This window comes from Xiphophorus hellerii, chromosome 18, assembly GCF_003331165.1.
Source record: "Xiphophorus hellerii strain 12219 chromosome 18, Xiphophorus_hellerii-4.1, whole genome shotgun sequence".
Classification (NCBI taxonomy): domain Eukaryota; kingdom Metazoa; phylum Chordata; class Actinopteri; order Cyprinodontiformes; family Poeciliidae; genus Xiphophorus; species Xiphophorus hellerii.
Window position 1 is genome coordinate 11,469,087 of NC_045689.1, and position 22,777 is coordinate 11,491,863.

A 22,777-nucleotide genomic window follows, 5' to 3' on the forward strand; every position below is an offset into this window, starting at 1 on the left:
TGCAGAGTGGGTTTAAAAACCCTATGAAAGGAAGTGCTTCACGTTTTATGATATCTCGTTTTCAGTTTTTTAAATCTTGTACAAAGATGCTTTTTGTTTTACTTCTTAGCAGATATTGAATTTGTTAATTAGCTGTTTGTGTTTGATATTTCACTGGTTTCAAGTTTTTTCCCCCCTAATTCTTAATTATTTTTTCCTAATTTCTTAAGAAATACCTGAAAGCAATATAACTTCACCTCTCACTACACAGACTAACTCTAGATCAGCTTTTCTACATGCTTTATGTCTTTGTTCCAGAACACCTGATTCAAATGATTGCATGACTTTTTCCTTTCTTCTTCCTGTCCTTTAAGTTTTGTCCTCTAGATATTTCTGCACTTTTCCCCTATAACATTGCCTATTGCTTCAAGATTGTATTCCCTTGAGTCATTAAATTTTGTGCCATACACTTTGTATTTTCAAATGATGGATTAAACAAAACCCAGCCCTATTGTAAACTTCTTCAACAGCTTTCTCCCCGGCCTGTCTGATGTATTCTTTGGTCTTCATCATGTTTGTTTACTAATGTTCTCTAACAAACCTCTGAGGCCTTTTATAAAGCAGCTCCATTTATACAGAGGGTGAATTAGACCCAAGTGGACTCTATTTAATATCAGATAAAGCTAATTGGTCCCACAAGACGCTGTTCAGAGGTAATAATAAAAGGTCAAAACACAAATGTACACCTCACTTTTAAGATGTATAAAAAATTACCTTGTGTTAGTCTATGACTTAAAATCCCAGGTTTTTGGTTGAAAGATAAGAAAATTGAAAAAAAAATAAATTAAGTACTATGAATACATTTGCAATTATTTACTTACTGTTGATATGCATGTGTTGCTGCACCAGAGGTGACTGATTGAAAACGTAAAGTGATGTTAAAATTCAAACTTCATAGTTACGGGATCTGAATCCTCTCTACTTTGTGCTTTTCCCCCCAAGCCTCAATTCTAGCAATTTTATGGTAAATGTGTTAATAGAGAGACTGAATGGTGAAGCTGTAGTTTTTCATTTTCTTTGCAGCAAGAAGGTCCTAGATTTGAATCCTAGCCTGGGGATTCCCTGTGAGTGTATGGACTCCTTCCGACTTGGGAAAATAAAGCAAATAGAATCCTACAGAAAATTTGCTGGGCCCTTTGATATTTCATGATGATGATTTCATGCTGCTTGAAAAGTAACTTTTCAATGAGACGTCGTCTGGAAAACATAAACTTCACACAGAAACAGATCTAAAAAAAACCCTGAAACACTTGAAACCCCTCTAAATGTAAAAAAAAAGTTGATTACATTTAAGTTGTGTCCTTACTTGAATGGATAAAAATGTATTACATGTTATATGCAAATCTGTTCATCTCTGATTTCTTAAACAAAATATTGCAAGAAAAAAACAAACAAAAAAGAAACTCAGATTGGAATAATTAGGGAATGACAAAGTTATTTGACAAGCACAGAAGATAGTGCCTTCATAGCTATGCTATTGTTTCATTATTCATAGATGAATTAAATGGCAATTTTTAAGAACAATATTTTAAAGACGTTTTACATGACAGGAGCAAAGGGAGCAACATGATGAGCACCACACTGAAGAAATGAATCATTCAGGCAGCAGCTGAAAGACCATCTGGCTGGTTTAGAGGCTTCTCAGGTCCATTCAGTCATGTACCATGTCTTAAGAATTCTACATATATTATACTTTTGACATCTGAGATCAGTAAAGTTTTACATTTGTGTCATTTGACAAACCTTTTATCTTAATTTTTTCCCCCCTCATCATAAACTCACTGCCAACACTCCAACAACTTGCTGTTAAGCTAATTGCTTTCTCCATAAGCTTTTTTTTTTTCATCCACTAAAAAGCATATGTTTTTTTATATTTAGTCACATCACTAACAAAAACTAAAGTGTATTTTATCTGGATTTTTGTGATATATCAACACAGAATTGATTAATTGCTAAGGTAAATATATTTCTATTTTGACCAAGAGCTGACTGAGTGAAAGTACCGTATTGTCTGGATTATAGAGCACACCATACTATAAGCCGCACCTACAAATAAAAAACAACAACAACAACGACAAAAAAAAACTGGAAACGTACATAGAAGCTGCACCGGGCTATAAGCCACTGGTATCTCTGCCACTCTCGGTTTTCCATAAGGACGCAGCCCAGCGCAGCAGAGGGCAGCGTCCCAATAAATCTGCTGGATTTATTAAGGATGCAGCCCTCCGTCTCCAACGCTGAACCATAGTTTTGTTCACTCCGAGTTTACGTGCATCGGCTCTATTTCCCTCCTATACTGCTAGATCGATAGCCCTCAACTTAAAAGCCGCATCATATGAGTTTGAAAACATTTCTCAGCCGTACCGGCTGCTAGCATGTGCTTGTTCTAGAATCTAGATGAAAATTAGCACTTTCTGCTTTGATTTCCAATTTTGACTTCCAATGATTCACTTTCTGCTAAAGAGCCCCCTGGTGGTTGAAAAGAATCCACAGAAAAGCAGCACCGCGCTATTGCTGGGTTTCAGTCACGTGATCCAAATGACGGCGAAATTCAGATGGAAGGCCGGAAGGGGGTTTCAAAGGTTCAAAACAAAGCAAAATTGATCAGGAGTATGCTAATGCCCTAAATAGGCTGGGACAGACGAGGCATCTAAAAAAAAATACTCGTATATTTAGGATATGATCCGAATTATCTTGGTAAAAAAAAAAGACTTTTCATAATCTTGAGGATTTACCCAGTGTCGAGGCGATCCACATAACTATCTGGAGCTGCAGACCTCATATTATACCACGAGCCAAGAAAGCTTTCAAAAGCCTTTCAAAACACTATCATTTAGTTTCAAGTTGGGTCAAGCATTTGGGATCAAAAGAAGCATTAAATGACTGTCGACTTGTTTCTGCCAGGTGAGTAGTGAGCTGTGCTATTTTAACCAATTAATCTATGATAACGATGCTACCGCTAACAACGAACTAATCCAAGCTGATGGTAATTGTATGGCTGGGTAGGTTATATTTAATTTATGTAGCTTTTGTTGTTTTTTTTAACATGAAAATCCCATTGAATAAACATCATATTTCCTGACCAGGACTCGGCAGTGGGCTAGCTGCTAACAATGTTAGCACTCTGAGGACAACCATGCTAGGGCATAAAAATATATCTTACCTTACATATGAATGCTTGTCTTTCTAAGTAACTGTCCAATAAAACATCTGAAAATATAATTTAAACGATGCGATCATTACCTGTTAGAAAGTGGGTGCTGAAAACTCTGGCATTGTTAGTTTCCGCACCTCCTGTTTTTAACTAGATTGTTGATCCACTTTTCTCCTCTTTTTCGGTACGTATTTTAAAATGAACTCCCTTGTGACCAACTACCTTCAAAACACTAAAATAACGTTTATCTTTCTCTCTATTAGAACGGTTGGAACAACCGTACGGGACACAGACTTTAGGCATTTTGATGTTGGATCAACAGAAGTAAATGGGCTGCATTTACTTCCGGCTCTCCGTCTGCATTGGGTGACGTCGGTGCTACGTCATCTGAAACCCAGCAATAAGTCGCATGGCACAAAGCGTGGGAAAAAGGTAACGGCTTATAGTCCGAAAAATATGGTATTTGCTTTGATTTAGCTGAATTTAAGCGGGAGAGTTGATTACTAAACAAGGAGCAGGTGGTTGATTAAAAACTGGGTGTTGCTGTGAGGAAAAGCAAGAAACTGAAGTTGAACTAAGGACATGGGAGAAATGGCAGACAGGGAGCAGAATATATAAAATATCAAAACAAAGCAAAAGCCAAAGTCCCAAAGACCTTGACAGCTCAGGAAAAATAGCAAAATTTAAATTCATTATTAAAAGTTGCTTATTACTGCTTTTTAAAGGCAATAATGATAAACAGATCGACGGAAGATAAGACGGTGCTTTGAAAAACCTTTTCAACAAACGTTGGAAGGTCTGTTGTGCCTGCACCCCACAGCAGAAGCTGAATAAGGCTGTTTTCTATTCTCTTGCAGAACTGGGAGACAATTTCTCTGCAGAGGAAAAAAAGCCACTCAGCCTAACAAGTTGAACTTCCTAGTCCGGATTTCTAGCTCCACCCGCTACGCTGCTGCCATATGACTCATGGTTTTGTATTTAAGGAGAATTTCTGACTCAAGCTTCAAAGAGTGAGAGTCTTCAGCAACATTCTGCAGAAGGTGAGTGCATTTCTTATGATAGAAACAAGGTTTCGAGTAAAGTAGGAAGGCTTCAAATAATGCCAGTTCTGATGTAGCAATGCTATTTTGATATAGAAATCAAGCATCATCAGCTCAACATCAGTATCCATGTACATTGAGTAAAAATAATATGGAGAACCATAGAGGCTTGAAAAGGAACTTCCAGCCACAAAAAAGTAAATGTAACTGATCAAAAAACAGCTTGAAGATGGTGATTTTGACCATTGTTGTGGTAACAAAGATGGATAGACGATCATTACACAAACATATAAAACACATTTTTATCAACTAAATCTTACAATATCAACTAAATGTTAGGTTTCAAATATGCAACAACTTTATTTTTAAATGTGTGCAGAAGACATTCAAAGAATTACATTTGAGAAAGAAAAAATAAATAATACAAGTAGCATTTAGTTCTTGTGGAGTACGTAATGTGGTTGCCAGAAAGAATTTGGCTCTTGTTCTTGAAGCTTCTAGGAAAATAATTAATTTCTCTGCTCTTGTTGAATATGTATTATACCTGCCAGCAATACCTGATGTTTGGCAGGTTGACTCCATTGAAGTTAACATGCAGATAAACTCCTTCCAGCAAAGTATTTCTTTCTTCAACTCTTACTTCATTATTGATGCTGGATCAGATCCTAGCTAAGACATGTTGATTTTTATTGCTTAAGTTAATGTAACTTAAGTAATTTGCATCATGCAAATTACTAAAGCTAACTCAATCAAAACAACTGTACACACTCATGTGAGTTGGCAAGCTGCATAACCTAAAGCACTGTTCATTAACATCAGGGTGTATTTTAAAATGTATTCTTTATAGGTGACACAAGAAGAACAAAGCAAAACTGAGAGCAGAATGCTGGCAAATAAAATAAAGCTAGAAAATCTGTTCAGACAGAAACTCTTACAGCAGACACAGCAAAAAACACTGGGGAAAAATTAGCAGAAGCAAGCCAAGATATGAAGGTGCAGTGATGAATAGAGATTACACAAATAAACACCTGCTTTCTCTGTCCCACAAACACTCATTTTCATTAGGTCAGCATAATGATTTATCAAAATCCATATCAGATTTGTTGTTAAGATGATGTCTAAATTTTAAAAAGAAGAGGGGGGGAGGGAGACATTGGGAGATAGGTCAGGACATCTGAGAAAAGTGTTAAAAGAAGAACAGTTTGTTTTATTTGAGTTACTATTGGAGCCTCTCCATGTCTCTATGTTCAATAAAGTGAATTAGGCTCCAGATATTGTCACTCAACACATGCATAGAGGAAACCATTTATCAGCTCAGTGCAGAAAACTTGAACTTTTTGACACCTACATGCACAACATAGCTACATTTTAGAGAAGCAACTCAGAAAATGTACATATCATAAAAACATTGTTATCCAAGCTTACCATCTTGATTAACTCTTTTGCGTCATATGAGATGTTCTTAAATTGTTCCATTAAAAACAAGCTCACATAAAATAAACTATTCGCCTTTCCTCTGTATGTGTAAAACAGCAGCTCTATCCAGCTGCCAAGCAAACTTTATGCCTGCTTGTCTACATAGAAATATTTTCCATCAGTTGAGTTTTGCTGAAGATGTTGTTCAGCAAATCTTCTGAGCCTGGCAAGCCCTAAAGTCCTCTGTAAACTCATGGCACTAGCTTTGTAAGAAACGTACAATGACACATTCATATGAAGGATTTCCTGCTTTAGATTCAATGTGTACAATTGTGCATTGCTAACAGAGTGTACCACATGTAAAGGTTTTGCAAATGTGTGAACATGGATTGAGAACAGATTTTATTTGCTCAAACTCGTGTGGGTCACAGTATGGTTTGTGTTGTATTGCTGTTTCATCTGGACTTGCCTGGTTTATAACAAAGGACCAACCAGCCCAGTCACTAAAAACAACGTATTTGCAAATGTAAATTGCAAATACGTTGCAATTTATGAAATGAAATGAAATTTAGAAGCCATTTCATTGTTATTTTACGTTTTATTTATACATGTAATCTCATTCAAACACAGGCTGTCATTTCCAAGATAAAATGTTATATAGTCAAAGAGAGACATTATGTATTATAGAAAAAAAAAAATTCCTTGTGTTGGTAAGTCAGTATGTAATCAAAAGAGAATGCTGCAATAATTTCGACCTAAAATAAAACAATTTGTAACACACTTTAACAAAACTGATGATATTGACCCCCAAATAATACATTTATAAATTATACTTATGATCAAAAAGGATCAAACTTGTAGCACAGGATAAAAATGCTAATTTATTTCTTGCTGTGAAAAATGTAAATATCAATGGCTTAATCCTTCAAAATGTGGTGCAATGAGAACCCTCACGCTATCTGCATGCTGCAGTTGGAGACTTATTGAAGTTTTTTTGCATATGAAGACTTCCACTAAGTTTGCAGTGATTGTTCATGTCAGCACCACCAGCAGTACGGGGAATTGGTTTGAAATTCCCCGTACTGCAAAGTTGCATCACAACAAGAAGGATGTTCTGAGGCGTTTGTTTTTTACGAGCATGGGTGGCATTTTTAGAAGAACTCTGGTTTTCTGAAAAACATGCATACCAAGTTAAACAAAGATTCTAAGCCAACCTTAGGCACTCACAGAAACACCCTGATTCACGGAAAAAGAGTTCTGTAGTAGAAACACGCCCACAGTGACACTTTAAAATCACCTTAGATTACTTTTAAAGCTTTAGCTTCACACCACTGACACGTTATATCTGTGTCCAGTTTAGGTGTCGCTATCCATATTTCTTCTGTTTTGACTTTGCCTGCAGGAGCCTCTGCAAGAAAGAAAACAAGAAAGAGGAGCTGAATGAAATCTTGCACATTTTAGAGAGTGTGTGCTTCATTCAACCCTATTTTTCTAAAATATCCTGTCCTAAATATCCTAATGTGATGGACCGAGTTAAAAACAGGAGGAGTTCCTGTTTTTAACTCGGTCCATCACATTTCTTGCACCAGAAGCGGGCCTGTCTACTGGCTGTGAATAACTTCATTAGCTTTAGATATGTAATCTCAGTGTGACGCAGTCTTTTTCTGCACCCTCCATCAATGGACAAGCTGTGAATTAGTTACCGAGTCCTTAGGTGGAGAAGTCATTACTCATATAGAGATTGAAGAAGTGCCTGTGAGAGTTTGTCGGCAAAGCAAAGAAACATTCAGGATAAACATCTTGTCAAAATCATCTCTCTCTCACACACAGTAAACACACACATTTTTAGTTATATTTGTTTCTTGTAATTTAGCCATTAAATCCCAGCAGAGCCAAACATCCCCACTACAGAGATCACCGTCGGACACGAAAGAACTCCAAACTTCACCAAACTCACACTTCAGCTGATTACCTGCTTCGACAGCATGATGAGGCATTTCTAAATCATGTGGGAGCCACCTGCAGCATTCTGAAGTCTTTATTCTGCTCTGACCTTGCCATCTTAAATAATGTTTTCTTGCTGACACTAATTTTTAGCTGTTAGGTATGATGGTTGAATAGCTTAGGTGGATTAAGTCCCACAGCAAACAGAAATCCTGCAGTGTGTGTTGGAACATCAAGGTTTATAACAGCTTTTGATGCCAGTAACAGCAGGGATTTTTTTTACTCAGTTATGAAAATAGAGATGGTCCATTTACTCTAAGGTTATAAACATGTAAAAATTATGTTTCTTACATGGCCAGTCTTCTTTAATCAAACTGAAAGATTAAGTTGAGTTTTACAACTATGTTTAATGGAACATATTTAAAATGGGCCATGTTTATTTGTCAACAATACACCTTTCTGTGCAGGTGAGTTCCAGTCAGGTCACATTTCTCCAGCGTTTTACAGTCATTTTAACCCTCAGGTAAATTTAAGTCAAGATGTCAATTAAAATATCTATTATGAAAAAAACTCAAAAATTAATAACTGAACTTTTTTTTAACCAAATGTCACCAAAGTGTTTATTCAGGATCTTTGATTGTTTTCAAATCATTTATTTTTCTACATTGGGTTTGTCAAATGATCAAAACCTTCAGTTAGCTGTACTGGCCACCTTTGAAATGCTACAATGTAGTGTCATCAAATTGTGACCAAAAATGAACCAGTTTTGTTTCTCAGTATGTATTAATTATTCACAATTTTACCTCTGTATTGTGGCATCTGTCTCTTCTGAATCATCACTGACCTGACCTAGGAAATTAAGTACATCTAATTAAGACTGAACATTTAAGGGATGTTGTGATTCCCTTCTTGTGTTGAAAACTATATATTTTCTTAGAGAATGGAATTTTAAAGTTAGTTGAAATTGTTACAAAGACTAAATGGACACAAAGAACATCAGAATTCTTCCAAACTATTGAAACCTAAACCTGGTAAGGTGCTGTCTATGGTGCTGGTCTCTGTTTCTTAAATAATTAGATGAAAATATTGAAAGGTGCTGTTGTTTTAATAGCAAAAAAAATTCAACACGTATCAAGAATGTGCTGACATTTTCTGATGACAACTTGATTTTATATTTAACAACATTTCATGTCATGCAGTCTTCTAATATAGTTTGACCAAGTGATTGGAGTGTTGGTTAGATTGTATTGTTCAAGAAAGCTATACAATCGTACATACTGTTGGGAAAATTAGTATCTAAGTTCATTTAAATTATGGATTTAACTGAAAGGTAATGTTTTCATGTTATTAGTCTTTCGTGACCTCTTTTCTTTACTTGACACATTATTAAATGTTCTTTGGATGTTTGCTTGAAGATTAGAAATGTTACACACTCTTCTTGTTTTATCAATGTTTGTTTGGAGATTAGAAATGCTCACTCACTCTTCTGGGGTTATCAAACTGCCTGTCTTAGACGAGTCAGCTTTGTGTATTGTAAGAGTGTCCCAGAACATCCTGTGGCAGAATTCTCTGACGAAGCTATCTGTGTGACTATGTGAAGAAACCCAACTCTCTTTTCCTTGACATGATTTTAAAAAACAGCTGAGAGGTGAGAGCCGTTGGAGTTGATCCGAGACAGTTGTTTGACTGCGGTTCTCTGTGTCTGGCTTCTCTCCCCTCTTCTGCAGAAAAGTAATTTGTGTCTCTGGTTGATTCCTTGCAGGTTGGGAACAAAAATAGACCCAACACATACCATCAACCCCAGAAAGCATGACCTATGAATATTGCCAGTTTGTGTGTAACAACCCTCTGAGCTCCACACAACTCCATCCAGCATGCATGAGCCCCATTCCTCTCCCTGGCACAAGACAGAGATGTACTGTACATCTCAACTTCTATCGTTTGGCAGCTCAATCTCCGTCATCACATCTTTCCTGAGCTTTGCCTCTATATGTCTCTCTCCTGACTCCCAGACCTTTGACCTCACTTCAAACATTGAACTGCTCACTGCTCTGCACTCAAGACTCAATCCGAAGACTGATGTTGGAGAAGCAGATCTGCTGCCTTTACGCTTCTGCGGCCTCTGATGGTTCACCAATGCTGCTTCATCTGAAGTTTCAGATGAAGACCCTTTAACTCATTTCTCTGGGGTTCTGGCTTTAGAGGCCAGACGGATAAATTTAACAATTAGTTCAACCAGGCATTTTTGTCCTTCCCATGTTCTGGGTGCTGCATGCTATTGCCACACGACCAGTACTCCCTCTAAAGACGAACAGACATCTGGTCGACATTCCAACGCCATCAGTGAGTGCACAAGCAGTCGGATAATGATTGTCTAGCTCAAATAGAAAAAGCAGACACCTGTAGACCTTATTGTGACTAACTAGTCTTTAGTTGGGCCCACAGAATTGAAGCAGTCTTACTTACATCTCAATTTCTAAGCCTCCACCTCCAATACTGTATTGGAAACACTTCTGTTTGCAATACTTGTTATATTTATCAAAGAATGAGTCAGATCAATACATTTAACTCAGACAGTCCACACTCCAGTCTCTTCTTTCTGATGTCTTCCTCAATTCACTTGTTGCAGTCTGGATTATTTCAGCGTTTCTTTGCAGACAGATTAGAGTCATAGATGTGTAATAGTGATTGATGTTTGGTTAAAAAAACACAAGTATTTTAGTTTAACAGTTGGCTCAAGTAATTGCCTCCGACTTAAACTACAGGAGTACTGGAAAGTGTCTAAAGAGGCCAAGAGTGATGGTGAGGAGATGATTCCCGAGAAGAGAAATGGGGAGATGACTGATGTTTTCCCAATGAGAAACATGCCTCAGTGAGCAGCTGACAGATGGAACAGGTGCAATATTAAAAAAAAAGTTCTCTCTAGAATCTGAAGGAATTTCACATTATAACGAAGTCAGTTAGATTATTGTTATCCCTCTATGGTACCATATCACCCCCAGGCAACAAACCATTTCTGGACTGTCACAATGCATTTTGCTGAATGATGTAGCTCTTTAAAAAGAAAGGAAACCATAGGAAACCAAAAATATTGCTTGAATTTGTTACATGACTTTCAAAAAACTAAACCCATTTTTTTTCTTTATTTCGTGGCAGACTGCTGGAAGCAAAGTACCCATTGACCTAGTTTAAGAACTTCCTATAAATGCTAAATGGCCTGTACGTGTATAGCACTTAATCTAGTCCAGAGGACTCCAAACTGCTTTACACAACATAATAGTAAGCTACAGTGTAGCTATAGCTGCATTGTCTGACAGAAGCAAGGCTACCATAGGTAAAGTATCTTGAACAAAGACAACGACTGAGATGGAAAAAGCCAGTTACAGGATGAATTAACTCCTCACCCACTATAGTCCTTCTACCATCCATCACTGGTCCATCCCCTAGGCTTAGATTTATCCTATACTTGATGACGGCTAAAATTGACAAAAATCTCTTGACGTTTGGTAGTAAAATATATTAAGTCAGTAGAACTAACAAACACTGCAAAAAACATTGTGCAACATCTGAAACCCTCTAGAAATTGATGAAAAAACTATTTTTATATAGAAAGGAAATGAGTATTTAAATGAAAGTATGATTTATGTTCATATGATAAAAATAATAACAGTCCCATTGATCTGTTCATGTGACTACTGTGGAGACGAATGATCTGAATAAATTGGTGTTTTGCTTTGGGAATAGATTGGTCTACTGTAGCCTTACTGGGGGTGAGCGATTTGGTTCATGACAGATGCTAGCCTAGCCATGACCTCTTCTCACCCATCTACTCAACACAATCCAATGGTAAGACAAGGAATTAGCTTGGTCTTGGGCTCGGCAAAAAGGAGCTGTTGCTACTCAACATAAAATATTATAAAAAAGTGTCCTCCACTCTGACTTTTACCTTTTAATGAACCAAATGTCTGTGCCCAATAAAATAAAACAAATTTTTAAGTCTCACAAGATATTTATCCGCATTTTTGGTGCTGTTTCACTGACCATGCTGTCAAATCCGTAAACTCAAAAAATCTTACATAGAACAATATGAAGTCGGCAAATTGATCTCAAATAATAGCATGTTGTCCTGATTCATATTCAAAGACAGATAATAAAAAAGTAATTGACATCTATTTGTATGGAAAGGGTTACAGAACAATTTTTAAATGTTGAAACTCCAACTAGAGTCCAATATCCACAAAATGAGAAAACATGGATCAGTGGTGAATTACCCCAAGACTGGCCAGCCTACCAAAATTACTTCAGGAGGACATGAATGAATAATCCAAGAGGTCACAAAAGAACCAAGAACACCAAAAGCCACATACACCATGCTTGGCTCAGTTAAGAAAAGTGTTGATGATTCAAGAATGAGAAAGAGATGAGATCCAAGACAAAATCCATTGCTCAACAAAAAGAAAACAAAGGTTTGTGTTATACTGTGTGGGTGCGTGGGTGTGTGTGTGTGATTCAACCCAAAGTTGCAGAGCAGATGTAGGTAGTGAATGAAGCTGAATAACTTTATGAAAAAAATGATCTACAAAAACATAGAATAAACAATGGAGAACCAAGGAGGAAGAGCAGGAACAGACAAGAACAGGATGAAAAGAAATGGAGAATAATGGCAGAATCCAGCAGCAAGTGAATGTATGGGGCTTTCAACCAGAGGAGTTTGATTACCAATAAAGAACAGGTGACTGATTGGTTGCAAGTGAGAGAAGGAACCTGACCAGCAAACAGAGAGAGAGAGAAAGATGCAGAGAGCAAGGAGGAGTAACACCAAGAGGAGAGCAGGGAAAAAACAAAACTGTAACCAAACAGAAAATAAATAAATTTATTCTAACAAAAATAACTAAGGCTTGCACAGATCAACAAATGAACAAAAATGCAACCCAGAAAAACACTAAACAACCCAGGATTCTGATGGCTTGACATAGATTTGCTGAACACCCTGAAGGAACAACAAGTTTATTTGGGTGATATAAAAAGACAATGCTGCACAGAACCCATGATTAAAAAAACTAATTTTAGAGTGACCTCGTCAAAGTCTGGACTCACATCTGATTGATTTATGGCCTGCCCTTAAACTGGCTGTTCAAGTTCAAAACCCTCTAATTTGGCTGACATAAAAATTACTTTGTAAATGAGAGTAGACCAAAAATTTCCCACTGCAATGTAAAAGGCTGTCTGTCGGTGATCACAACTGGATGACAGTTGTTGTCACCAAGCGTGTAATAATGGCATAAATGCTATATCAACAGAGTTGAGTGGTCTATTCAAAGTTACAGGCACCAGAAATGACCACTATTTGTTTTTATGGTCTTGAAGGAGGGCCTCTAGTCGTGTCTGGAGCTATTTTCAAATGGCTTTCATGGTGAATCAAAGTATCAGAGCTTTATAGTTCCACTAAATCATTTAAGGTCCAGCGCAAATGAACGAGTATCTACTCAGCAAGTGACAACCTCAATTAGGAAGTAGAACAGACCAGTAAATGTGAAAACTGTTTTTTTTAATTACACACAGTTTTATATACATAAAAAAACAAAACAAATATTCAAAATAAAATTATACATTTCTGTTCCAGATGAATGAATGATTTCTGGTGGTGTATTTAATTTTTTGAAGTGTGCAGTAGTTGAGGATGGTGCAGTGGTTGTTTTAGGCCCCCTAGTGGAACAATCAAGGTACAGTTGAAGTCAGAGTTCGACTGTAGAAGGTTCTTTTTCTCTGAATTCGGTGCATTTTGTGTCTCACAGGTTTATCTCAAAGATTTTCACATAATGCAGACCACATTTTTGGAGAAAATATAGAAATGGAAACACGTGTCTTGGTAGTATAACATGCAAATATATTTTAAAAATGATGTTTTGAAAAATTTTATAGGTTGTTGAAGCCTAAAGGTCAGCCAAATGAGCATGTGACCAATGTAAATTTTTCACTGACTATAAAACAAATAAAAATAGCCAGTATCTGCAAGTTATTTGTACCATTATAAAATAACTATATGAATATTTCTTTTATTTAGGTATATTTTAACCGAAATAAAAGGAATATGAAAAAAAATACATAAATTATTTATAAAATAGCACTTTATAATTATGTCCCTCCAGTTTTGTCCAACCCCGTAACAGCATACTTTTTATAAATAATGGTTCAGTCCAATTTCCTCAGCACCCTGGAAGTGACATCACTCAAGTCTCTTCCCACTCAGACTGTAAAGAGAGTTAAGCGTTAGTATAGTTTCTTACCTATATTTGATTATTTTTTATCCAAATATTGTCATCATCAAGCTCAACCTTTCAACACTTTCGCATATAAGTTATATTTATTGTTGTTTGGGAAAAAGTAAAGAATGGTCTTTGAAACACATATTAATTTCTTGTTTTCATCATCTCATATGTTGCTCCATACCCTAGCTGATGTGGACATATGGAAAACTTTTAGTGAAAATCTTCAACCCCATTACAAACACGGTGATTTTGTTACGGGGTTGGATGTTGGACTGTTATTTAGCCAGTAAGAGTGTTCAACCCTGTTACAGTCTGATCAACTTTTACACTGGGTTCAACCCCATTACTTGATACATTGTTATGATTTTTTTTTTATAACAGCAAATATTAGACTAATATTTGTTGGACTGAATGCAAAGTTTAAAGAATGAGTCAAAAACATAACTAAGCCTGATTTAATGTTTATTTTAAAGTGTATTTTCATAATTTATGAAAAGTGCTTTTACATCAAGTTGCCATATTCTACTTATCAGCCTAATTATTATGATTCAGAAACAAATAAAATATACTTACAAATAGTTACAATTACTTACAATTAGTCCTCCAGGACTATTATAAATATTAAGTTATTAATTTCCTCTTCCCTTTTGTTACTCGTTCCACTGGGGAGAGGCAAGTTTTATAAGCCATTGGAATCCTTTCATTTATATTGTTCAAATGTTTATTTTTCCTTCTGTATTAATGATAGGTGTTTGGATATTTTCATTTGAGTTGCTATTACGCCTTTATAACATTTGATGCATGCTAACACTATTATTTTGTATAGATTGGGTTGGAGAACTGGAGCACATGCTATGTGCTAATGCTAATATCTCCCGATTGACAGATTAAATAAGCGGAGACCGCCTCCAAACCCATATCTGATGTTTTGTGGTTTGTCCAATCACCACATAACACACATAACCCAGAACTCCACCGGTCACACAGGCCTTCATTCTTCTGCGTTTGATCTCACGATGGTGGAACCAAAGGCAACTTTGCAGGGTCAATTTTGTGCCAAGTTTCTGAATTTCTCTTTATGTCGAAGAGGCATGACTGAAATATCTATTTGCACAAATTAGAGATTTTTTCATTTTTTTACATTTTATTTCCGGAAAGAAGAGGCCACATGATTGCTCACTAAAATGCCCTTAATATGTGTGTAAAGACCAGCCACTAAAAAAGCCTCGTGATTTGAAAGCCAGCTGCTGATGCACAGCTATCATAAGCATCTTGTGACACAATGAGCTTTAGCCACCACAATGAGGTGAGGCCTTGGTGAATGTCTGTCCGCAAGTCTGGCCGCATGCATAAGGACTATGAGGATGTAAGGAAAAACAAACTGTGGTGAGGCCACAGGACTGGAAGCTGGCTGGATCATGGAAGCTTATTGATGGTGAAGGTGTGCAAAGATCTCCAAACAAAGCTCTGCCTCTGAAGTTAAAGATTCAACATTATCCTCAGTTTGTGGGCCTCCTCAGTCCCACAAATATTCATCAAGAACAATGGGGTGTTTATTAAACATAAACCTCTTTACACACTTTCCAGTACTCCTGTAGTTTAAGTCAGAGGCAATTACTTGAGGCAACTGTTGAACTAAAATACTTGCAGGACTTGTTTTTTTTAATCAAACATCAATCACTATTAAACATCTAAGACTCTAATAGGGCTGTCTGCAAAGAAACGCTGTGAAATTGTCCAGACAGCCACAAGGAGAAGAGCCTGGAGTCTGGACTGTCTGAGTTAAATGTATTGATCTGATTCATTCTTTAATAAACGTAACACCACCAATGCATGTTGCAGAATAAGTAACATACTTTGGTGTTAGTTTTGCAAACAGAACTGTTTCCAATACAACATTGTAACTTAAAAATAAGCTAATTTGCAAATTAGCTTATTTTTCTGACAGTTTCATATTATATTCTGCAGCAAATGGATTAATAAACATGTCTGAATAGATTTTCTTCTTAGTGCTGATATGTTGTGAAATGAACTCTGAGTCAGAACTTTCTTAAAAGCAAGAAAAAAAAAATCACAATTAAGGTGAGCTGCTAAAAATCCACAGGCAGCAAGTAGTGACATTTTATAACACAATCAAGTAACCATATTACCTTGAGTTTTTATAAAAATTCTATGTATGTCAAATATTACTTAAAAGAAATTTGACTTTGTAAATTAGTGCACTGAAATTGAGCCTCTGTCTTTTTAAAAAACACCTGCTCTTTAACATCTTCAACAAATAGTCCACGAGGACCATGAATTTAAGATTCTGTCCAAAACAGAACCTTAAACTCTTCAGCATGTTGTATAAAACAAGAACTACAGCAATCTGTGCGTCAGGAAAGCATGAACAACAATTCCCATCTCAGCATTCGGCAGTCTTTACCAATATTAAAAAGACTTTCCTTTGTCAGACGAATCTCAATAAAATACTTTAAAGTTTGTGGATGGAATGTGGTAAAGTGTGAAAAGTTTAGCGGTTTTTTGTCAATTCACTAGAAAAACTGTTGTGCAACTATTTCTCTAGACTTTCAGCAGTAAAGACAAGTCTATAAATACTAAGAGCTGATGATGTTTTTTTGTTTTTTTTTTCGAAAAGCACAACCAGCATTTTTAAATGATGCAGCAAAAGTAATTGATAATTACCAAGTTAAACCATCCACAGTTTTTTTTTTTTTAAATACAGATCTTGCATGAGTAGCACCGTGGACTAGCCTCTTCTTTTGCTCCTGGTATATATTTTTTGTTTGCTTTTACAACTTTAAAACTTTCATAAATCAAAGTTATAGAATAATTTTACCAAGATTCTTAAGCTCGTCTGAATCTTAACCAGTGCTAATGCCAGAAAGTATTAAAAATGCTCCTCTTTGAATTCTTGCTAACAGAGTAAAAGTTATATCCCTCTTGACTATGTTTTAAAAAATCAGTTTCATACAGAATAGTCATCTTAATCTCCAAATGCATAAGTGAAATACATTCAAATGAATTAAAAGAGTTAAACACTTTAATTTATCACCATATAATCTACAAAATCAGATAATGACTTTAACAGTTTAGCTTCCAACAATGCGCTCCCATATTTATGTTTGTTTTTTACAGTGCAGGAATGGAGTACACTTCCCATTAAGTGGAGAAAACCCTTTCTAGATTCCAAGAACTTTGCAGAATGCTCTTGTCGCCCCTTTATTGAATGGCGCCCACTGTGGTGTGCCATATTGTCCACATCAACAGCAACCATTAAAAACCTGTCTTACAACATATCATGTTTTCAGTGTAACATGAAGGTTGAAACTCGTAAAGTTTTATAGATGCAGATTTCTATTATAAAAAAGGAACAACTCAGACATTATAGATGTTGGACTACAGCTTATCTCCTTCTTGAACAGATAGACTAATGCTTCTGCTGTATTTTACTTCTCATCTGCCCAATTAACCAATTACGTTGTGTGTCAAACTGAAGCGGCGGTTCTCTCCCCTCTCAGCCCTTTAAATACCGTATGACACGTTGCTGTTAGTTTTCACACAAGCGCAGACAGCGGGCATACAGACGCACCGTGCGCAACGCACTCACCATCCTGTCCTGGGACTTTCTGAGTGTTCCCAGTGTGTCCGGTGAGTCCCCAGAGGACGTCCTGAAGCGGCGGTGAGCGGTGAGTCACCTGCTGCTCTCCATCTCTCCCCCTCAAAGCGCTGGGGGTGAAGGTTGGGGAGGGTAAGGGGAAAGCTGGAGACCCAGCGGGTCCCAGATCCAAACACTGACTGACAAAGTTGACTCAAGGCAACAGTTTACTCCTCTGAGAACTTGACTGAGTGATCCTGGAGCCTCAGGCGACCAGCAGCGACAGTGTGGTGGGAGGAATCCCCTCCCGACTGCAACAGCCTCAACTTCAAGTAAAAACGTGGAGAAAACACACAAAGTCTTTGCCTGACAGCGCCCTGCTTAGGAATGACAGCATTTCTTTAAGATAACCGCTGAACGACGGGAAGATGCTCTTCGTGGCATTCAACAGCCGCTGCGTGTTGCATTGCGGGTGTTTTGCCGCTGCAGGATCCCCTCGCAGTCACACTCAGTTGCACACGAAAAATCAACGAGTTCATGGATGAAACCATCCGTTTCATCTGTCGGTCCAGATGCGCGGACTCCCGGCGCGCACTTTCACGGGACTGGACAGCCTGAGAGACGGCGGGGCTGAGGGGGGAGAGGTGGGGGCGCAGCGGAGTGCGCATCTCTGAGTGAGGCACGCCACGCCGGTGCGGGATGAGAGCGCGGAGGAGAGCTACCTACCTGTGGGAGGTTCTGGAGAACCGAGTTGAGACGGGAACATGATTTGGAAGCTATAAGCCCTGGAATTTGTTTCTGCTGCGCGCAGGAGGGCAGCGGCTGGTTCCCACACAGCGCCACGTTAAAGCTTTATCAACACAATCCACAAGGCCTGGCATGATTTTGTTTGTTTAATAAATGAAATCCAAAATTTAAAAACCGTGCTTTGTATTTAGTAAAATATGAAACGTGTGGCAAAAAAAAGCAAAACACTGCAAAAATCTGAGAAGGAAAATGCTTTTTTATTACAGTGATGAATTTATATCCAACCTTCAGCTCACTTCTTGAGCATAAAAAGCGCTTTAATGTATTATAATTATGAAGCAACTTATTTAAAATAACTGGCTTTTGTTTGAGGCATTTAATCTGTCTTAAAATGTCCCTGTAGTTGGTATAAAACCAGCATCGTCAGCTGGTTAAAAGGCAGTTTTGGACTGAGTTGCAAACTTTGAGGTGACTCACTAAAGCAACAAAATCTTACAAAGTATTTTTTGTTTTATTTCTCGAGCAAATATCTTATTACACTTGAAACAAGGCAAAACTAATTTACACGTAATGTTTGAGCAGGAATAGGAACTTGCTTCATGTAAATAATTTCTTAATATTGATGAAAAAGTACAGGTTTCACATTCAGATTATTTCACTTACAACATGAGGAAAAAGGCTTCTCGGCTTGTCAGTGTTGAGCTTTTGACGAGGCAGCTCCAAATCTGTAGATTGCTCTGCAATTACACTTATGGGTAGAACATTTGACTTTCTATTTTCAGTTTTCAAGCCATTTCTAAAAGACATAATTTTACTCCCTGCAGTGTGAGACGTTGACTGTGCCCACGTTTCATCAGTGCCAGATTGGTTTGGGCCTTTTTGGGCTGTTGAGACACCTGAGACTCAACAGCCTAAACTCTCTCCATCAGAGAGTTTATTCTTTAATCAGCCTGCTTCATTTCCAGCCAACAATCATGAAAGTGGGCTACTAATAATTGTCTCTGGGACGCTCCATTGCGACCCCAGGCCCTTCTAACCCACCAGGTTAGAAGCACTCAGAAAGTTGAGGAGTCAATAAAGTAATTTGTGGCTTCTCCTCAATTTCACTCCATTTGCACACAGATGGCATCACAACAGCTGAGATCCCAAAGCTTATTAATCCATGCTATTGTATTTTGAAATCTGGATTTAGATTTAATTACACCTTAAGTCCCCCTGGTTGGATTCAAAGGTTAAAAGGTCACATAAAAAATAAAACTTCTCAGCTGCTGCTGAATGAATTGACTCAGTCCAGTCATTGCTGCTATCATGACTCAAAATAAAGCAGCTGGTGCATTTTTACTTTGGTTATCTGCAATTCAATTCATTTACAGCAGCATGTGTGTGACTATGAAACCTTTTGCTTTGTTTTGTAGATTGGAAAATGAAAATGTATGTCCATATTCTCGCTTCTTGCATCCAAACATTTAATTCCATCAGTGTTTGATACAAAAAGAAGAAGAAAAACTAAACTGTTAGTTTGTTTGCTGTGTCAGAATGTGGGATGGCAGAATTTTTCTCTGCATTTATTGCTCAGTAGGAACAATGACAGTGACTCAAGTCTGTCTCTTGAATATATTGTTGGACATTTTTGTAAGTGTTCACATTCTCAGATGTTCACACTGAAGATGTGGAAAGGTCACTTCCTGCATCGAACCACTGGAACCTGAAGTTCTTTAGAAAGAATGATGCTTTAGGGAGCTGAAGAAATGGAACTTGTTGTTTCTTTGAGGCAACAAATGCTCTGTGTATTTTTGAGAGGGTTCTATATTGCCTGAAGATTCATCAGACAACTCAGTGTACAATTTTATATACTAAATGTCAGGTATGATGAAGGTATTATCATTCTGGGGGTCTGTTTCATTGTATGTTTCTGCCATGTTGCATAAAGTTGGTGGGATATTGAATATGGGGAACTATTTTAAAATGTTTAAAAATTTTCTCAAACCAACAGCTATGTGGGTGAAATTTAGACACAACTGGTAGCTCCAACAGGGCAAAGGTCATGCTCACTGAGCTGAACAGGACCCAAAAGCAGAAATAATCAAAGGTGCTGGTAAAACATGATTGCATAATAAATATGGTAACTTAACACTTAAGTTTGATTGAGTAGTTATGGTAACATTCACACATTTTTTGCTTTGAATTTCAAAACAGATTAACATTTTCAGTGCACACTTTACACAGCATAACCTATTGAATGCAGGTCAGAAGGTTCATAGTTTCCATGTATCCACTCAGAAACAGATCCTGGACAGACCAGCGGATTCTCCAATCACCTTTCAGCTCCCCTCACTAACTTCTGCAGGGCTATATGTCAATGCAAAGTAATAGTTAATTATGTTTAATCTTACTGTGGCCAAATGGAAAACAAAAAAAAAAACATTGATTAGTCCCATAGTCTTTAAAGAACATTCATTTATTCATTCATCTTTTTGATTATTCATTGAACAATTATTAAACGAGCTTTATGAGGTAACAGTGGTGCCTCTTGTTTTGTCCTACATTCTGACTGCTATGATCAATGAGGTGTCACCTAATTTTCCCTCTAATGCACAGAACTCCTCTGAGAAATACAACGCGGTTAGATCAAAACTTCCTTCGTTTCATCAATCGTGTGAAACAACTTCTTTTTGTCACTGCAAATATAGGAATCTCATTACCAGACCAAATGGTAGAGATAACAAACACGCTTGATGAATCAGGGCCTACAGATGTAACATTTGGAGATTTATGGTCCTCAGAGGTATTGACTGGGATTTGTCTGGATGTGCAGACTAGAGAAAGGTCTCCAGCATGTGGGAGATGAGCTGAGAGAGTCTGTTCTTCTGGTGCTAACTTAACAGTTTTTAATGCTTCCAAGACAAGGAGAATAAAACAGAATCAATTGCACACAACATATTTTAAGATGTTAATGCATGGGACAACATGAATGGTTCTTGTTCTCTGAAACCTCCACGCTGAGCTTTCAGAGAATAGCTATGATTGTAGCAGAAGTAATGACCGGCTGACTTTGTCAAATCTGGCTCTGCTCTCACTTCTGAAGGCGCAGCAGAGCAAGAAACTACAATAAAAGCTGCAGGAAGAAGAGACATGCAAGGAGTTGGCGCTGTCATGTCCAATAACTGCTGGTGTTACTCATTAGCATCCTTCTTCCATTGGTAACTTGAATTTGTAACCCCACAAGTGATTTATTGATTTTCGTCTCACAAATACCACAGCCCCTTAGCTTAAGAGTTGACGCACACCTATAGATTTTTATCCCATTTTCTTCTCCTGAAAAATAGTTTAGACTCAGTCGGTTTGGATGCGGAACAACCGTGAATATACATTTTCAATTACTGCCAAAGATTCTAAATCATATTTAGCTTTGACTTTGACTGGGACATTGTAACACTTGAATGTGCTTCGATGTAAACCATTGACTTGTAGCTCTGGTTCTTTATTTTGGGTCATAGCAATAATTTTTTGGAAGCTATTAAAGTTGAGAACAGAGGTTATAATTTGCTGACAAGAAATAGTCTGGTAAAAATAGCATGTACGGTAGAGCTTCCATGCCACTGCTGAGCAAAAGACCACAAAGGTCGTTCACCTCTGGCATGAAAGCACCCCTTCTTAGGTTTAGGCAGCTATATTTGCTTTTGTCCCTTATTTACATAGCTGTTTTTCCTAATTGATGAAATCACATTTTGGATTCATTTAAGTTATGCTTCTCTCCCACAAACTTTGTGTGACAATCTAAAACATTCAGTGGTGACATAAAAGTCATGACAGAGGAGATCAGTAGGGGCACAAAAATAAAAATTCACAGCACTGTAAGAGAACTGGTTGTCCTCCAGTAACCAAATATCTCCAGTCATGTGCCAATAAGCTCAGCAGCGAATTTATACAGCAGAAATCAAAGAGAAACCTCAGCAACTCCAAATCGTCACAGTCAGAAGATGGTAGATGTGTGCAGTTCAACTTAAAAATGCTTTTTTTTTCCCCAAAGAGAAATTAAATGTCATAACTCATATCATCCGAGACAAGTGAGCTCTTCACTCAACTGTTCGAGAAGTTCTACACAGAGAGAAAAAGTAAAGCATCCAAAGCTTTTGCCCTCTACAACACAAGGTGTTTGGCCATGTATAAAGCATCAGGTGTTTTCCTTTCATCCCCAGCCCGGAGGGGGTTTCATTGATGCAAGCACAGTCTCAACACAAAGGTGAGGTTCATAAGAGATTACAGTCAAAATCCTTTTGATATGATAAAAAAAAAAAAAAAAATGTTTGTTCCAGCTTCAGAGTGACCTACCTGCAGTTTGAAGGTTGGAAAAACTAATCAGGCCACAGCAAATCAGCAAAGGTAAAAAATGATAATTGTTTTCTTGTAACTTTGCCTTTCACTGTTTGAGGACTCTTTCTCTTTGAGCTGTATGTGTGGAACAGCCGGGAAACAGGACTGAAGTCAATTAAAAAACCAAAAAAAACAAAAACAAAAGAAGTATCCTGGAGCTGTGTTGCAAGCTTAAGAACCGGTTTACGATGCTATA

The 22,777-nt window shown here is 37.4% G+C and overlaps 1 protein-coding gene across 1 annotated transcript in view; it reads right to left on the reverse strand.

Annotated features, from left to right (window-relative positions):
- The window catches only part of LOC116737426 (chloride channel protein 2-like), a 134,896-nt gene extending 116,567 nt beyond the window's left edge, over positions 1-18,329 (reverse strand). The window contains exon 1 of the mRNA XM_032590550.1: positions 17,473-18,329. Coding sequence (XP_032446441.1) covers positions 17,473-17,475 — 3 coding nt within the window. The 5' untranslated portion in view covers positions 17,476-18,329. The remainder of the gene's footprint in view (positions 1-17,472) is intronic.
- Positions 18,330-22,777: the final 4,448 nt, after the last annotated feature.